This window comes from Athene cunicularia (assembly GCF_003259725.1).
Source record: "Athene cunicularia isolate RWA chromosome 1 unlocalized genomic scaffold, athCun1 chr1_part1, whole genome shotgun sequence".
NCBI lineage: Eukaryota > Metazoa > Chordata > Aves > Strigiformes > Strigidae > Athene > Athene cunicularia.
Window position 1 is genome coordinate 2516856 of NW_020799091.1, and position 19056 is coordinate 2535911.

Consider the following 19056-nt stretch of genomic DNA (forward strand, 5'->3'; position numbering starts at 1 on the left):
TGGAAACCGGTGAAGGGAAAAGCCAGTGGGACATTTGGGGTCTTTCCCCTTGGCAAAAATTTCAATTCTATAGGAAATATCTGATTTGTTGGATTAAAACCAAGGAGGAAGGGAGAGATTTGTTTAGATTTTTGTGGAAATTTGGTTTTGCCCTAGCATTTTCCCAACCGCTTGTGTATTGAGAGCACCAGTCACAGGAGAGCAGGGATGTGTGCGAGAGAAAGGTGACTGAAACTGGATGGATAACAAGTGAGGTTAAAAGATGTAGAAGACTTCTTTCCGAGAGGCAAGATCTGGCTGGGAGCAGTTCCCTCAGCTTCAGGAATGTGAACGTGAAGATGAAGGGGAAAAGCCAGGAGGGAAGTAGACAAAAATCTAAGACTGAATGCATTTTGTTTGTGAGATATTTTAATGGCTGGACCCTCAAGACTAACAATATCAGGCTCCCATTTCAGTTATTCCTTCTTTTCACTATTTGCTCTTCTCTGTCTCTGTTTGTGTTTTGTTTTGTTGTTTTTTGTTGTTGTTTTTTTTTTTTCACCTGTGCTTCATGTAGTTTCTCTGTGGCTATGCATCCAGCACATTTGGCCAGTCGCCCACACCCACACCAAAGGTAAACTGAATACATGAGTTCCTCTGTTGTATATTCACCTCTCCTTGGCAAGGATTGTGCTTTGCTTTTGTCGGTTTATTACTCTTCCTGAACTATCTATAGAGGATCCGTTTCAAGTGATCAGTATGACGGTGAGCATTTTTACAGCTGTTTGAATAGATGAAGGAGTATGACTATGTCTTTTATTTCTAGGATTCGACTCAGAAGATTTGTAATAATGGGAATTTGGTTTGGATAAAATCAGAACCAGCCCAAGCCAAAGTTTTGGGATTTTTTTTTTCCTAATACTTGAATAATTTTAATTCACTTCAGATGGACCATTTGTGGGATTTATCTGTTTTTTATCATGGTGCCACCATTGGTTTCAGTGGGACATTATTCCTCCATGCAACTGCAAATCCGGTTTTGGCCTTTTTGGGGCAGGAAGCTGATACTTCATGTGCAAAGAGAGACTCTTAGATTGCATTTCTGGGTCACATGGAAATGCCATTATTCTCAGAGGTTTTTTAGGTCTTGTTCAGGGGAGATTTCAGATTCAAGCCTTCAAAGACACAGCTAATATTGAACCTTGCCATGATCATCAAAACAGGCTCTTGGCACCTTTTTTAGGTCTTTTCTGTTCCATCTCATCTCCTGACTGGTTCTGATGGCTTCCCAAACCTTTCTTGATAGATATTTGCTCATAGGGTAACATACTGTGTGCTTAAGGTTTTGCAACATTAACTTTGCGACTCTGCTCAAATTTCCATGACAATCTTTCGATAGCCAGAGGATTATGTTAGTGATGGACCTGATTTTCAGAATTCAAATCCTTGCATGGGGCTGAATTTCAACCCTTCTTACCTCTGCAGTGTCTCGGGATGTTTGCACTTGGAATTCCAATGAGGGGGATCTGACCCAAGATGACCCAAAGTCATTCATTCTAGAGCTGGACTCCTTCCCCTCCGTATCATGATTGCAAATTGTTTGAATTGCAGCATCAAATTGGGCCCCACCAAAAAAAAAAAAAAAAAAAAAAAAAAAAAAAAAAAAAAAAGATACAAACCCATCCTTCCTGAGTTAGGATATGGTGGAATTAAATCCAGGAGGGAATTGTGCAAAATCTGTCAGAAATACCCAGACCAGTCTTTTCCCTGAAGACAACAACAGGAGATACAAGGAAATGGAAGGCAAAATACTGATTATTTTCATAAGTTTCATTGTTGTTCTTCTTATAATATAGCCGCATGTTTTGTAGGTTTTCTAATGAATAATAATTGATCGTATTTGCTAGGCACTGAGGCAAGTGTGGAGCACCTAGGCCAAAACAATTTTCCAAATATATCAGTATCAGTAAGTTTTATAAAAAAGGGGAGCAGGTCGATATAGTGATACTCAGCACATAGCCTGTGTCAATTTTGCATCTGAAGACACTTTTCACAGCCTTTAGGAGAGAGACTGTCTCTTCACTATATGCCACTGCAGATGTTCCTGTGAGGGGGCCTCAACTTTCAGTGGTCACCCGGAGGCCACCCCAGTGACATGTCATACAACAAAATAACGAATAGTGTCATTTTTCTCAGGCTTTAGAAAAAAGGCTGAGAAACAGCACGTCATGTTGGCATGGACCATTTTAGTGACCTTATTATCCTAAAGAGATGTAAGGACAGTCTTTTGTCCAGAACCTTTTCCCAAAGTGTTGCTGTGGTGCATGTTTCTCTCCCCTTCCCTAACTCACCTTAAGGAACTAATCTTTCTGCGTTTCAACGGAAGCAGGTCACCATCTCCCTGGCAGACCTAGTGCTGAGCACGACAATCCTGGTGCACCGTGCAGCCTTCTCCTTAAAGTGGGAGGAGAAGGTGCAGAGGGGCAGCAGGAGTCACTCCTACCATTTCTGACTCAGTGACATTTCTCCTTGTATTTGCCTTTCTCCTTCCTTTTGTTTTCTTGTTTTGAATGTTACAAATTAAAAAAACAAACAAACAAAAAAACCCAAAACAACGTGGTGATTGCCCTAGCAATCTGGGTCTTTATTAAGACCATCCTGTCTAACATATCGCTGTGTCTGTCTTAGTCCCCTGAACCCACAGGGTGTGGGCAGGCTGAAGTGGTAATTGCTTTCTCAGCCCTGGACACAAGTACCTAAATGTGTCCAAGACACCAAAGGAAGGAGCCTGAACAGGTCCCTAGAGATTTTAGAGCTTCACAGAGATGCTGGGAAATGTCCTGATGCTCCAGCTGTACCACTGGGGATCTCAGACACCTCATGCTGGGGGAACATCCTCTTGTGTCCTGCCGATGATGTTCTGACTCGACTTCTGTCTTTATGTTACTGCAGACAGCCACGCAAGTGTCTGCACCTCTAGAGTTCAGGCTGGCCTGAGATGGCAGAAAGGAGTGGCACTGAAGCATTTCTGAATATCATGCTGGGCTGCACATCTTTCTGAACTCTTTTCTGAGATGGTGCTTCTCTGTAAATCATGTAGTTCTCTTCTTTTTCTTCTTTTTCTCTACTGTTTGGTGGGGGGGTTTTTATCTTTGATGCTGAGCACAGGCTGAGTGATTACTCAATGCCTCAGTCTGGGCTACAGCACCTGTGAATCCTGCACGTCCTCCTGTGTGCTAGACTCTGGATAGACACTAGTGAAGAGATAGTCTATGTCCCAAAGATGCTACAGTCTCAGAGTTTGAAAGCTAAGACATGTCTAAGCAGGAAAAAAGAAGAAGGTGTTCAGCGCTTTCTGCTTCAGGCTACAGGGACTGGGTCTGTTTTGAGCTAAAAAATGCTCCTTCTCTGCAGTAAAACCTGTATTTTCAGTTCCTCGCTAGGCTGTGTTGGCAGGCTGCTCCACTCCTTTTTTTTTTTTTTTTTTTTTTTTTCTGGCCATTTTGCTGGAATAAGGGAAGAGATACGATTCTCCCCACCCTGGTGTTGAGGTGAGGTGGGAGGAACCACGATGACTTCAGTGATCTCGCCCTATCCCTGCAAGAGGAGGCTGAGGCAAAGCACTCACCTGATATTTCGTTGTGTAGCGAAGAGCCTGGTTAGTGCCCACGTGGCTGGTGCCCACACTGAGAGGGGTCTGTGCCCGAAGGTCAGGCCCGGGAAGCATGTGAATGGATGGGGTGGTGGAGTCTTGACAGGAGAAGCTCAGACTGCGCTGACAATTTGGATAGGAAGACAAGCTGCTTTCTGGCCACTGCCCCTTCCCTCCAACACCTCCCAGCAAAAAGCACTCTGGTGTAAAGATGGAGATGGCACCACTGCTTTCTACCAGAGCTGGATGCATGCAAGGAAGAAACGCAAGTCATCAGCAACCTAGAGAGGGAGGTCTTGCTGTCTGGCAGCAAACCACTCATGTATTCCCTTGTAGACCCGTTGTACAAAGCCTTGCACCTTTCCTACCACCACAGCTGAAAAATTACCTTTCCCAGCCAAGCTCAAACTGGCAAACCTGACTAATATGCAATTGCTTCCAACTTCCAGCCCTGCTCCTACATCTGTTGCTGCTTCTAACCCCTGTGGCTATCCTTTCACATTTACACAGAGGGGACCCCTTGCACACCCCAGCAAACTGATAAGAAAATATTAATCAAAGCAATCGAAACCAGGATTCTTGGTGAAATGGCCTATTGCTCATCAAATCTGTGACACAATGTCAGCACTACACTCTACAGTGCTCTGCAGGTAGCAGCCGCATCGTCACGCTAGATTTGCTAACAGCTTGTCCTTTGGGGGAGGATTTTGCTGGGAGAGATCACTGATACAAACCCCACACGCACCCCCCATGCCCTTTTTGAGAAGCAGGCCAGGTTTTTCTGGTGTGTGCATGAGCTGGGTTTTCTCTTGTTGGAATTCCATGATGACTTTGTGTTTGTGTTGATTGGGTTTGTCTCAACATCATATCCAACCCGAGCTGTGCAAATTCCCTGCCCACAGCAAGGGGGTTGGACTAGATGGTGTTTATAGTCCCTTCCAACTCAAACTATTCTGTGATTCTGTGAAATTCTTCAGTTTTGGGGGGTGGGAATGTTATCTGGCAGGTTATCAGTGCTGTACGATGAAGTGCACGTAAAGGTTTTAGCAAACGTAGGAATAAAACTCACCACCTCGCAAAACGTAGCAGCAAGGCCAGTGCAAATGGAGACTTTGTGGCTCCACATATGGCTTCACCACCTGCGAAGAAGAGGATGTTTGGAGGAAAAATACATTGAAATTCTACTGGAATCCTCCCTTTTGGAAATCCCTGGCCACCAGGTCATGTCTATAGGCGTGTCACAGCCTGCCTCATTTTTTTATTCGGAGGGAGTTGCATCCTGGTGCCCAACTCTTCCTCCAACCCACCAGCAGTACCTGCTGCCCCACAAAGGCTCCCTGAACACCAAACCCTGTGAGACACACAGCGGCACTGTGACTGACGTGTAATGAGCTCAGGTAACAGTGACTGCAACATGCAATGAGCTAGGGGCTTCATTTAGTCTGGAGGGCGTTTAACAAGGTTCTCCCAGGGCAGGCAGAAGGGGCTGTTAAGGGAAACATCTCTAGTCTGCTTTAGAAACACTTGCCTCAAAAATGGAGATTGAATTATTAATTTAACCAAGGGAGGTAAACCAAGCAAAATACTCAAAATCATCCTGATTCAACCTAAATGCCCTCCTCATTGACTCCAGTTAATATTCTTTTCCAAACACGACTTGTATCTTCCCTGTAGTGCAGGCTGAGGGATATAGATGTAACCAGAAGTTTCTGGAGCTGCTGCAGAATCACTCTGCAGCAAAAGTGCCCCGGTCTTTTTTTTTTTTACCAAACATAGGTCTCTGGTCCTACACCCCAGGGAACAGAAGGGGATCAGCCTGACATGAGGGACCATGACACAGGGGTTGGTGTGACCGTGCTGCAATGCATGAGGACAGGGAAGCCCAAGCCATTCCTGAGGATCATCCCTGGGCAGATGCATCACCCCAAGCTGCAATACAGAGATTTTTGATGGCCCAGAAGGGGCTGTTTGCTCTCACGGGCAGATCTTCCTCGTGGCTCTGCATAGGGCAGGTGGGATTGCCAGTCACATAGGGAGGTTTGAGCAGGAGAAATTAAATTTTGGCACTTTTCCTCCCTGGGTAGAGGCGTATGGAGCAGTTTGCCAGCGTTCGGCCATTGCAAGCTCACTGGCTCTGTCCTGCCCCTCTCCTGCCACATTGCTCAACCATCTCTGGCCCTGCTTCCCCCCACCTCCAGCCCTGGCTGCTGCGGGACGTTCCCAGGGACGTGGCCAGAGGGGAAAGGCAATGTTATCCTTTCATTTCCTGAGCCCCCTCTGCTGCGGTTTTGCAGGGAGCAGAGACGAGGAAGCGCTCACCGACGCTCAGCAGCCAGTTCAAGCGCTCCCTGGAGCTGTTGATGAGGACTCTCAGTGTGTGCCAGCCGTTTTTTGTTCGCTGCATCAAGCCCAATGAGTACAAGAAGCCCATGGTAAGTCCTGCTTTCCTTCCTGATTACGTTTTTGTACAGGATTGCCTTCAGGGTCACTCTGCCTTGGAGCTAATGGCAAAACTCCTTTGGGCGTCAGTGGAGTCACGACTAACCCTGGGTGCTTAGAAAACCAACCCACAGCCTGTTCTGCGGGCAAGGGAGTCACTGAAGGGTTGACAAAATCTTGCTTTGCGATCCAACAGCACCCCAAAATGTTTTGCTGAGGGGAAATACTGCCCCTGCCTTTCTTCCCAAGGACGACCTTGAGGAATTCACCCTTTCTCCTATAGAAAATGCCTCTGAATTTCCACAGGGGTTAGGTACCTCCCTACCAGAGACACAGGCTGAGCTGTAGGGCCCTGGGTTTAGTCCTTTGGCAGAGTTCGACATTTGCTAAAAGAGATCCCCTTCCCATGGGTGTTTTCTACAAAATCTTTGCTTCCAAGGAATCTTGCTCTGTTTCATCCCCTTTAGATCCTTTGGAGTTTTTTTAGCACCAATTGTGAAAACACAATTCTAAAAGCAGAGGGGGAAAAAAAAAAAGGAAAAAATAGAACAGAGGAAAGGTAAGAGAAAATTATTTTACTCCGATTCCCAGAGAGTTGCTTCAAAAGCGACGAACGCTCTAGGGACAAACTTTAAAGAGCAAATGAAAGGGAAGGAGATGGCTGCAAATCCCCTTGACCACAAACTGCTCACGGAGGGGCCTCCCAAGTTTTGCAGTGAAAGGTAGATGATAAGGCGGGTGCTGAACACTCAGATCCCACCGTCAGCACCTTGCAGGATGGGACCCTGGTGCTGCTAGCAGCTCACCGCTCTTAATAGTGATACTGCTCGGGGAAGAAGAGCTTTATTTAATAATAATTTCAGCTGTTTGTTTCTGTGAATCATTTTTCCCGTGCCTTTGCACTTCAGTAGCAGTTAATATAGCCCGAGCTGAAGCTTTATCTAAAGTCAGTGTCTGTTAGCAGAGATCAACTGAGTGCAAAAAAACCCATAAAATACTGAATTTCAGAGCTGTTAAGTACAAGCAGTGTTTGTTTGAAATTTATTTTTGCTCTTCAGTGAACCTAACGTGATGAAGGGTGAAACGTTTGGTGGCTCTCTCAGAGCAGTTTATCCTGGGTTTGGTGAGCATAAAAAGCCACCTAATAGCATCTTAACTGGGTTAATATTTAACAGTATGTCTGATCTGAGATTATCATCCGAGCTGAGATCAAAACGACATGGATGATGCTGAGAAATAGATGTGCATCCTGAACTGATGTTAATAACCTATTCCCAGTGCTCTGACTTTGAGCTGCTTTTACGCTTGGACGTCTTGTATTCGGTCTGGCATTTTGTGTCCTTCGTAGGAAGTCTGTGTTTCATCAGCTTTTGCAAGCTCTGAGCCAGAAGTCTCTGCGCAACACATTTATCTACAAAACTTTCAGTGGGACATAAAAAAACCCCTACAATTTTGAAAGGATAAGACACAGAAAAATTGATCTCTCCAATAAAGTAATGAGCGAGTGAGCTAACGCTGAGTCAGAGACTATAGTGCTATATAACATGAAATGTTATTTCTTGATAAATTTTTTTTTTGGCCTTGGTTTAATAATAGAAAGAAAAAAAAAATATCCCAGATAATGGTATGCAGAGCTGTGCAGGGTGACTGCAAAAGAGAACATTTTCTAGGAGTTCATTTTCTGTCCCTGGCTTTGAAGGAAAGTGTACTGATAGTGATAGGAAATGGAATGGTGGGAAGTGAAAGGTCAGTGGAAAGTTCTGACTGTTTGTTATGTTATTTTAAAACTTTTGCTTCCTCCTAAAATGTGCTTTGGGGAAAATAAAAAAAAAAAAAATGTTTGCATTGGGATGGTGGCGGGCGTTGTCTGGGTCTGTACATCATTCCACACTGCTGTTTCTGAGCATTGCTCTGTTGTTCTGGTTAGTCGAAGAGAAATGTGTGGGATGAATTAGGTAACAAACAATGCAGTGAAAGGCAAAACTCTCTCCAGCAGTCTGTGCCTCATCAGACCCTGATGCCAGGAGCATGTAGTTGCCTATATATGCAGTGAACTAGCCCTACAAACTCCGGAGGGTTATTTGCAAGTCCACAACCACTCATATACCCTTCTGCTTCATGGCAGGGGGAGACAGAGGAACACACACCTCTTTCCTCTGCATCTTTCTTGTCCCCAATACCCTCTTTAGACAGGGAGAGCTTGAGACTAGATCTGGATGATGCTACTTTCTTCCTTTTCCTCGCTCATCCGTTGTCTTCTCCTGCGATCAGGATCTGTGTCACTTCACTGCAGCCCTCTCATGGTTAAGTGGCTGCAACAAGCCAGTGAAAAAGCTCCCTCCAGGGATGAGGAGATGGCTGCACCCATAGGGCAGATCCTCCTGTCCCAGGAGATGCATCTGAGATACAGAGATGTCTTAGATACAGGCACGTACTTTCTCAGATGCTCACATTTTAGACAGCTAAAGGGAGGGCAGATGAATAACACCCTGGCAGTAACTCTTTGGCCCAGACTGGGCTTTACTGTCGTGACTTTCTGTGGTGTGCCAGCACCACACCACGTCTGCCTTTATTTTGCACTTGGGCTGAACACATTTTGGATGCTCCCAGCAGACAACATCAGGCTGCAAGAGGGGGCTCCAGGGTCCTCAATGCACTAAAGCATGACAGAGATTTTCCTGAACCTCCCTTTGCTTCAGCAGATCTGCCCATCTAGCAGCACCACATGTTATCCACCCTGAGGCCCCTGAAGCAACGGAGAGCAGCCAGGTTTATTATCTGCGAGGACTGGGTTACCTATGTCTGCTGTCTGGCCTCGAAACTGTCCATTGCTTGTCAGGAGCAGCCACGGATGCAGGTCCAGATTTGTCCTTTCCCTAAAACCCTCATCTGGTCTCAGGTCTGACCTGTCCATTTTAAGCTCCTCGGATGTTCTTCTGGGTACAGGGTGGTTTGATGATAACAAGCTTATCATAGGACCTCGGCATCTTCAAGGCTGCACTCTTTGTTTTTGTGACTTCAGGGTGTCACCTATCCTAAAAAAAAAAACTAGTGTAGGCACGCTGAGACCTTTAGTGTCTGAGCCTTTGCTGATATGGTCTTCTGCTTCTTCTACCTGTGAAATGGTACTGTCCTGTCCATACAGGAGAGCTGTGATAGTGTCAGTAAAGCTCAGAGTGATGGTCAGAAGTTAATGACCATGAGTGATCATTGCAAGGATGTCTGTACCGTTTGACCCTCGTAGAGGCAGCATCACTGCTCATTTTCCCAAGGCAACGTTCACCGTTACATTGTGCTCACCAGTTCTTCTCTCAGTCCTCTGTTTAGGGCACATCCAGTCTGGCAAGAAGGAATTAAAGAAATGGAGTGATCAAGCACACTCAGCAGTTTATAGGATCAGGCCCATGACAGAGACAAGAGTCCTATGGCCTTGAGTCCAAGGGGAGGATTTGGGTGGATGCCTGACTTGCTTGCCCCGCACATCTTCAGAGTCCCCACTCTTACAGCCAATCCAGGCCAGGACGTGCAATCAAACGACCATGTCCTTTATCCTCCCCAGCTGTTTGACCGGGAGCTGTGCGTCCGCCAGCTGAGGTACTCAGGGATGATGGAGACCATCCGGATCCGCCGAGCTGGCTACCCCATCCGCTACACGTTTGTGGAGTTTGTGGACCGGTACCGGGTGCTCATGCCTGGGGTGAAGCCAGCGTACAAGCAGGTGAACATCTTCTTCCACGGGTAACGATTGCTCTCTGCCGGTGTCTCCAGAGATGTTTATGGGGTGTGCATCCTCTCCGTAAGCAATTATGCAATATTTGATCCCCAGATGTTACAGTGGTGATCTGGACTTTCCAAGTGAAGTAAAAATGGTTACAGGGCTGGCAGGGACAGGCAGCCATATTCAGCCTGTCCCTCTCACTCACCTTAAATGAGGTGCCTGTAAAGCTCTGGGAACCTCATTAGCAGAAAACTGCTGGAATTGGGACCAGAAAAGGTCCCCACTGGACTTGGGAGGAGCAATGGGTGAGGCTGGTCCTGGTGAATTCCACCCCCTCTACTACCAGGGCGACCTGCGTGGGACATGCCAGCGCATTGCCGAAGCAGTGCTCGGGAAGGATGATGACTGGCAAATCGGCAAGACAAAGATATTCCTGAAGGTAAGTGGTTCTCCACATCTCCCCTGCCATCAGGGACCATTGCCTATGAAGTGGCCTCCTACCATTCCCCTTCTATCACAAGATGTGACCCTTTCCCGTGGTCCCTGGGCTGGCGTGGCAGTGGGTAGAACCTGAGCCAGGCAGGATATTTGGGGCCGGTTTAGGAAGCGGCAGGCAGGAGGAAGTCCTGACACTGCCAGCACTGATGCATGCACATACCCATTCGGACGCAGAAGTAGTCACATACAGCGCACGGCCTTTTCCCTCCTGGGCTGAGCCACTCAACCTCATCTCCTACCTTCACCCAAAAAACCATGGCAGCAGGAGGGATGTCCATGCAGGGCCCTGCAGAGAGAGGGACTGAGACCACAACGCGCTTGCTTTGCTTTTAAGAGCCTTGCTCTTGTGCAACCCAAGATGTGCCTAGAGCCTCCCTTTCTGCGTCGGTCCAGCTGACACAGAGCAGCCCAACGTTGCAGGTCCCCTGCAGCCCCATTTGCACTCATCTCTCCTTACAAACCCATTCCTGTGTTTCTCTGGGAGGATGAGGCTGAGCTGGCCAGGAACCAGGATGGAAGCAAAGGCTTCTCTCGAGCAAAAATCTCAGCAGAAAACCCTGACTGCTTATATCTAAAGTCACCCCCAACCCCATCACCAGTGCAAACACCCCCATCTCTTCCTTAGAAGCTGTTCCCACTAGTCGCTCTTTCCAGAGCCTGTTATCAAGATCTCGCAGCTGTCAGGGCAGGAAACAGAGAAATTGGGAGGCCCCAAGGGGCTTCGTGAGGTCGAGCAAAGCAGGAAATGTGTGGAGCTGCCTCTGCTGCACCCAGCACGGCAGGGCTCAGTGTGCCGCAACCGGGAAAGAAAATCAAATTACAAATGGCATGGGAAGAATCAATAGAAAGCTTGGAGTGGTGCATCTGAAAGCCTCGGGGTAAGGAAATTCAGTGTTTGGGGGAGGTTTTTGTCTTTAGGTTATGTTGCAGACCTGGCTAGATGTAGCGATGGGACCTGGGCAGCCTGGAGTTTGTTCCCAAACCTCTCCAGTGCTCCTGGGAAATGCTCCCATGCCTGACAGCACTAGCAAGGATCTCTGCATGGAAGGGCAATGTAATTTGGTTGTTTTCAGACTATAAAGTGTTGCATATGCAGCTTCTGGATGCTCTGGTTCATTTGGGAATGAAGGCAGTAGATCACTAGGGTTTATATTAGGATTTCTCCAGTGAGTGGGGTGATACTTGGGATACCACCTCATACCACCCCTCCTGCCCCATGTCAGGCAGATGGAGAGCTTGAGACATGGGTGCTGTGTCGCTTCCTTCCACAGGACCACCATGACATGCTGCTGGAGATTGAGAGAGACAAGGCTATCACAGACAAAGTCATCCTTATCCAGAAGGTGGTCCGTGGGTTTAAAGACAGGTGAGCCCCACTGCCAAACGGGAGGTGGGCTATGTGGGATGCTTCACCCATCAAGTGGCTCCTGGGAGATGCATCACTCCCTCGGTGCCCATCTGACCTGCCCTGCCTGCAGCTGGGGAGAGGGGAGCCCTGATGTGTCGGCACTCAGGTGCAGCAAATATTGGAGGAAAACAGTAGAAGAAACAAGAGGAAAACTGTGCTATCTGCCTCAGACATGGAGAGAATAGAACCTTCTGTCCCTGTTCGGTGCTGTCTTCTGGGGAGCTGATGTTTGCTGTGATAATGCAGCAGTGGGGCTCTGAGCCTGCTGAAGGCAATGCTAAGCCTCCAGTCCATGGGGATCCCACAAGACTGCAGTCAGACCACTGGTCATCCGCTGTGACTAACGTTTCTCTCCCCAAAGCCCAAGGGGTCAGAACTCTTTCCTTTACAGTCCAGTTGCCAGAGTTGGGCAGAGGGGGGGTCCTAGTCCGTGGGGAACTCATGGCACAGTTGTGGAAGAAAAGAGGGAGCCGCAGCCAAGGCCAAGCTTCACCCACAGAGGAGGGACAGTTCTTGGGGCTTTGTGCTCTTTGTTCAAGCCATGGCTGCGACTCAGGTTGTGCCTTAGGCTTTGCAGAAAGGGCACAGCTAAATAACTTGGCAATCTTTCCCACAGTAATCCTGGCGAGACCCTTCCAAGACAATTATCTCCAAGATGTCTACAGGTAGAATTAAGCCAGGCTAAGAAGAGTGGAAGGAGCAGATGGGGGTAGAAGGGAGGTGTTGCTGAAGTTTTCTCGTGATCATTTGGGTGATATTGAATCCGTTCTCAGGTGCTGGGATTGACACAAGGAGAGCAGGCAGGGAAGAAACTTCAGATGCGAGAGGAGGGTGCAGGGCAAGGGGAAAGAGGGGACCATCCTCAGCATCTCCTGCTCTGCCCATTCCCATAATCTAGCAGAATCTGCCTGCAGAGATCTATCAGAGAGAGCCCCTACAGATCTTTTTATCAAAGCAAGAATTGCTGGGGGAGACTTTTTCAGGCCAAAAATGCAGTGTTTATTTTACCGGGCTGCTCAGTTTCAAATCTCCAAAGAATGAGGCCCAGGAAATGATGACAACTTGCAGCCAAACCATAAGAGGCAAGTGATTGAAATGCCTTTGCAGGTCCAATTTCCTGAAAGTGAGAAATTCAGTCCTGATGATTCAGAGATACTGGCGTGGACATAACTGCAGGAAGAACTACGGTGCTGTAAGTACGGGGGTGCTTCCTCACACCTCTGCCTTCTTACCTCTTTTATCTGGGCCATACGTAAGAGTTTCCTGGCTCAAGATGCCCCACTGAGTGTAGGAGGGGGTGAGGTTGGCTTTTATCAATTGGAGTGATGAATGGAGGTTTGCCCTTGCTGCTTTGCCTTCTCACTCAAGAGAGCACCTACCACCCTCTAGCTGTACTTTTCCTCGTGTCCATTACACCAACTGGTCACTTGGGCTTTTGAAACTCTTCCCCTAGTTTCCAGGCAACTGAAAACTCAAGAGCATTTTCATACAAAAACCAGACTCCATCCCCAGGTGGGACCGTATCTGTGATTCTCCCCAGCACTGTCCATGGCCCTCTTCTCTCCCTGTCCCAGCTGGCTCTGACCCCACAGCAGGTCATTTGAGGACGATGCCTCAATATCATTCCCCAAGTCTGCAATACGATAGAAATAGCTGCTTCCAGGTTGATCGGGTGCCTTCCGCCATGAGGCAACATCTTGTCTGTCAGGCCATAGGTCTGCAGATGCTGCACCTCCATGGGAGCAACCCTCATGTCTTATGATCACCTTGAGATGATAAATCAAACCTCCTGAAGCTCTGTAGGACTCAGTCTGAAGGACTCTTTGTCCTTCCTGGGCTTTGAATCAGTGCAGCAGCTGGAGGGCTTCATTTCTCCACCCTCTTGGAGAGCCTCTTGAAGGCTTGTCCTGGTGGGTGCTGATTTCAGTGGCTCTGAAGCTGTGCAAGAAGGTTGTTAGAGATGGATATTTGCTTATGGTGGGTGATCTCCTGGGTGGTGGAGTGGTTTCATCCTGCTCCCTCTTGCAGATGCGGATCGGCTTCCTGAGGCTGCAGGCCCTCTACCGATCCCGCAAGCTCCACAAGCAGTACCACATGGCTCGCCGGAGGATCATCGAGTTTCAGGCACAATGCCGGGGCTACTTGGTCCGTAGGGCTTTCCGCCACCGCCTCTGGGCTGTCCTCACCGTCCAGGCATACGCCCGGGGCATGATTGCTCGAAGGCTGTACAAGCGTCTCCGGGGGGAAGTAAGTACTGTGGAGGAGAGGTCAATCATGGGAAACGGAGGTAGGGAGGGGGGAAATAAACATGCTTCTGCATCACGTGCTCATGGGATCAGTTATTAAAGAACAAAAGAAGAATTTAGAAAGTAAGAAGATGCCTATTCAGAAGGGCTTTTGTGTTTATTCTCCCAGTATCATCGACGCCTGGAAGCAGAGAAGCTTCGGCTGGCGGAAGAGGAACGACTCCGAAAGGAGATGAGTGCCAAGAAAGCCAAAGAGGAAGCAGAAAAGAAGCACCAAGTATGTGGGGACTGATCTCTTTCTGAGGCTCTGTCTCTGTTTTCCAGGGACCGATTTTGCTCCTTTGATAGGGAACGCCAAATATATCTAAGGGATTTCTGCCCTGCTAGAGTGGTTTGTGTTTAATTCACTGAAGTACTCTGTGCTCTAACTAGTTTGAAGCTTCTCCAGAATTTCTGATCTGCTGCACAGGAATGCCAGAGACTACAGTTACTCACTTTCATTTGCTATTGTATAAAAAGCTTGAAGGTGAACTGGGACACTGTGTCTGTATGCACATACATGTTTGCTGTATAAAAGAAAAAAATCAGGTCAGTGAGAGTCTCTGTTCATGGACCAGACCTGCTAAACAAGTACTATGGAAGGAAAAAAATGCTGTTCCTTTGTCCTTCTGCAGTTAGGAAAGTGAGGCATGGACATGTCACTAATTTTTTCCAAGACACATTGCTGGGATAGTGCCCCAAGCACTGGGCAGTCTGCCTTTCTAAAGCCAGGCACTGCAGAATTTAGTGCTGGCTCTTTGGAGGGAGAAGTTCAGTCATTGTACTTGTCCTGTTCCAGGTACGCTTGGCCCAGCTGGCACGGGAAGATGCAGAGAGAGAAGTAAAGGAGAAGGAGGAAGCACGTCGGAAGAAAGAGCTCTTAGAAAAAATGGAGAAAGCTCGCAATGAGCCAGTGAACGACTCAGAAATGGTGGACAAAATGTTTGGATTCCTGGGCACGACCTCCTCCCTGCCTGGCCAGGAAGGACAGGCACCCAATGGCTTCGAGGTACTTTCATCACATGAAAGGCTTTAACAACACATTAGTGAATCAGGGGAGAGTACAACAATACTAAAGTGGGTCTCTGAAGACTTTCTTCAAGACCAGGCTCTTCTGTGTGTCCCCAGAGGGTTACCATGCTGTGGCTGGAGACAGGCAGGTAGTCTGCAGGCTTCCTCTGGGGCTACCAAATGGAGGAGAGCAGTATCACTATAAGATCACTGAGGACCTGTGGCCTCTGAGATCTTTTCCTTCGTGGTTCATCACGGCTCACGGCATTTAGCTCTTAGACAAACTTTCCCCATGCTATGAGGGGGACCGTGTTTGTTGCGTTTCCTACTGCTCTGGGGACATTCCTGCACAGGCATGTCCTTCAGCATTGAGGCTTTGCACAGGCTCCAGAGTTATATTTAATGATTTTCCCTCCAGCTGGCTTTTCCTTTTGGTATAGAAATCAGGCAAACAGAAAAGTCAGGCCCAAAGGGAAGGGGTAGTTCGGTATCCAAAGCCATACTGAGTGCCTGACATGTCCTTCCCCACCAGGATCTTGAGCGAGTCCAGAAAGAGCTGGAGGAGGAGGACCTGGATGCAGCATTGCCTCTCCCTGAGGAAGAGGAGGAAGATCTCTCGGAGTACAAATTTGCCAAGTTTGCAGCAACGTATTTCCAGGGCACGACAACGCACACTTACATCCGCCGGCCTCTCAAGCAGCCTCTCTTGTACCATGAAGATGAAGGAGACCAGTTGGTGAGGCAGGGGATGGAAACCATTGAGCAGGGGAGGGTGGGTTGGAGCAAGCCTTGGGAGCCGTTCACCCAAAGAGCACCAGCGGTTTCCCTTGGGAATACACTGGTGTGCTCGTGGTTTGGTGGAGAGCACAGCCCTCATCTGCTGCAGATGTGTCAGTCGACACTGTCCCACCAGCATGCTTTGAGCACTGACAGGACCACGAGTGTTAGAGGGACGTAGTGGTGAGTCTGTCTCGGTACCTTGATATTTGTGTTAGGACCATTAATGAAGTGCTCTGGGCTCAGGGCATGGATGGTACAACTTGGCAGCTGGAAAAGTGGCTTCTTACCTTAACAGGGCAGAGCTAGCAGAGGAGAAACACTTGTCCTATAACCAGCAGTATGAGAGCAGAACCGTGTTGAACCTGCATGGCTATAATGAACATTACACTGGCCATGAACTTGTCCTCCCCGTGGTTCTCCTCCCCTCTGCAATGCTTAGGAGCTGCTAGTTGCCACCTCTCGATAAGGTTGGCATCTCCTAGCCAAGAAGCAATCCCCTTGTTGAGTGCACAAACACACGCATGACGTGTGAACACAGAGCCCGAGTCTGTGGTCCCAGCCACCAGCCTGCCTGGGTTGCTCAGGTGGGATGTATGCTGCAGGCAAAACTGTCGTGTGTGGCACAGGAAAACGTTTTACCTCCTGCAGCACAATCCTGGTGGATTCAGCATGGCTTGACCTCCACTGCCCTGGTGTGAGCTAATGGAGAGTAATTTTCCTTTCGAATAGGCAGCACTTGCTGTTTGGATCACTATCCTCCGTTTCATGGGAGACCTCCCTGAGCCAAAATATCATACAGCCATGAGCGATGGTGGTGAGAAGATACCAGTGATGACAAAAATCTATGAGACTCTTGGGAAGAAGACCTATAAGAAAGAACTGCAGGCTCTGCAGGGAGAAGGAGAGGTAACTGCTGTGGCTGTAGAAAAGACATTATTGTTATTAGGTGTTGGGTATTGAAATGTCTTGGCAAGATACAACTTGTGGCGTTTGCTGCAGGCAATTAGTTTTGTCAATTTTATTTGCAGTGATGCTACAAAGGGAGAATTGCTCACGTGTCAGGTGTTGATCCTGTCCCTTCTTCTTCACAGGGATAGCTGCATGTCCCCCAGCAATACGTTAAGAGAAGTGCCTTGAGACCTGTCATGGGGCTTTGATCTCTCTTCTCCACCCCATAGGGCAGAAATACATGGGGACAATGCAGCATCCTGTGTCATCGGTCTCTAATCTGGGGATTTCTTTTTGATCTGCCCTGGGTCCGAAGAGACTAAATTTAAAATGTGCCCTTAATCTTGGAGCCAGAAGCAAAGAGTTACCAGGACACTGAGCTGTGGAAAGAAAAAAATCCCTGTTGCATCCACAGTGCATTCTGGGATGTCGCTGGAGGACCCCTCCCAGATAAGACATTGCTCTGCATAAATCACCGTGCATAATGCTGATATGCATTGCATATCTTTGGCAATTGCTTTATTCAGTAGGACAAGATATTACTTAGTATTGGCATTTTCTAGATGGCACTGTTGCATTTTCAAGTTTTCTGTACTCTCCGGACAAGCCCCTGTGGCATTTGGAGTTGTAAACTAACAGATCTCCTAGTTTATAGAGATGGTGATATCATTTAGCACTTTCAGTGAATTACCTGAGAAAGAGAGTAGCCTCATCTGGATTGTAATTCTGTAAAAAAACATACACCAAGAATCACCTTTCATTCCTTCTACCCGTAATTTCTTGTTTGTTTGTTACAAAAAAGTCATATTTTGGCCCATTGAGACATCATGTAGTAGAGAAGAGAAGGAAAATTTAAGATGTCGTTTTTCTCTGTGGTTGCGTCTGCTCTGCAGAGTGCACAGGAGTGCGGAGAGATGTCTGAGCTGACCCTGAGCATGATGATATACAAATCCAGGTTTACAGTACCAACTTGGCTTTATAATGGATAGAAACCATCACAGCTGCAGGACTCAAAGTGTTGATCTGTTGTAAAATCACAGTCTTTTCAACGCTGTTTAAATGGGGAAAGGTTAACTGGGTCAAAAAGTGAATTGGTTATCCATGCCATTTTAATCCCACAGCTGACACAAATTTGGGATAAAAGTAGAAATCCAACCGTAATTTGATGGTATGTAGTCAGTGCTTGGGTCTGTCCCACATCAAATTTATTCTTCTCGGAAATTTGATAGAGCAGAGGGGTGGTTGGCAGTGATGGGTAACTACCTGCCCATGAACCCATGGTTAGATGACTTCCAGCTCACAAACCTGCTGTGCAAATGGCTCATCTCAGAGAGTGGTCTGGCTCATCTCATTTAGAGTAGGAACAAGCCTGAATGTCAAACAGCAGACCTGGGTGGTCCTAGGTTGACTGGGAGTCAGCCACGTATTCAACATAACTTTTTTTCATACATCCCCAATGTATAATTTTGATCTGAGGGAGTCTTATTGATCGGAGTATACCTACAAAATTCTGAGGCAGGCCTGGGTTATCGGGGGGCACGGGCATACGGGTCCGCGCTTCTGGTTGCCACCAGCCTCTGAAATCTCTCTCACTCTCTGCCCAGGATTAATGGTCTTTTGCGGGAGCCTGGGGGAGGCAGGGAGAGCATGATGTCCTCGGCGAGGCTCTGTGTCTCACCACATGGCATCCACGCCTCTTGCTTTGCAGAGTACTCACATTGACGGGCACAAGAAGAACAGTGTGCGGCACAAACTGGTCTCCTTAACACTCAAGAAGAAATCCAAACTGACGGAGGAGGTGAGAGGAGACGCTTGGCCGCCTGGCAGCGCAAGTGCCGTTGGATTGTCTGCAGCCCTCTCTGACTCTCTTCTGCTTTTCCCTAGACAACATAGAACCAGCCCTCCTCTGGGTTTGGCGCTACCTGTCTCTCTGCCTGAAAGATTTAAGGAGTGTTTAAGGGGAAAGGTTGGCTTCCCGTGTCTCCTTGAGTCATTCTGCACCTCGCGCCGGCCTCCCCTCGGCTCCTGTTCTCCATCCATCCAGCACCTTCCCTCCCCTCTTTCGCAGCCCTCCATCCAGCCGCCAATATCTCTCACCACTCTGTGATGGTCTGAATGTTCCCCCTGATTTTAGCTTCCTGCCCTCCACCGTGGCCTGGGTAGCAGACGTGGGGTCTCCATATGCGCTCACCCATCCTCTGCTCCTCTCCACTGCCAGGGGCAAAACTCCCCATGGGAGCAGTTAGCCCAAGCTGAGAGCTTTTGAAAATCCCACCTCAAAAGACTGAAGAACAATAATTTTTTTTTTTTTTTTTTTTTTTTTTTTTTTTTTTTTTTT

The 19056-nt window shown here is 47.8% G+C and overlaps 1 protein-coding gene across 3 annotated transcripts in view; it reads left to right on the forward strand.

Annotated features, from left to right (window-relative positions):
• The window catches only part of MYO7A (myosin VIIA), a 67558-nt gene that overhangs the window by 23341 nt on the left and 25161 nt on the right, over window positions 1–19056 (forward strand). For 2 of the 3 annotated variants that reach the window (XM_026860233.1, XM_026860239.1), the window contains 11 exons: window positions 5926–6063; window positions 9630–9788; window positions 10135–10227; window positions 11558–11652; window positions 12802–12886; window positions 13723–13941; window positions 14110–14217; window positions 14779–14988; window positions 15523–15726; window positions 16500–16676; window positions 18427–18516. In XM_026860233.1, the coding sequence (XP_026716034.1) occupies window positions 5926–6063; window positions 9630–9788; window positions 10135–10227; window positions 11558–11652; window positions 12802–12886; window positions 13723–13941; window positions 14110–14217; window positions 14779–14988; window positions 15523–15726; window positions 16500–16676; window positions 18427–18516 (1578 nt within the window). Of the gene's footprint in view, window positions 1–556; window positions 614–5925; window positions 6064–9629; window positions 9789–10134; window positions 10228–11557; window positions 11653–12801; window positions 12887–13722; window positions 13942–14109; window positions 14218–14778; window positions 14989–15522; window positions 15727–16499; window positions 16677–18426; window positions 18517–19056 lie in introns of all 3 variants that reach the window. The other variant, XM_026860224.1, reaches the window with a different exon arrangement.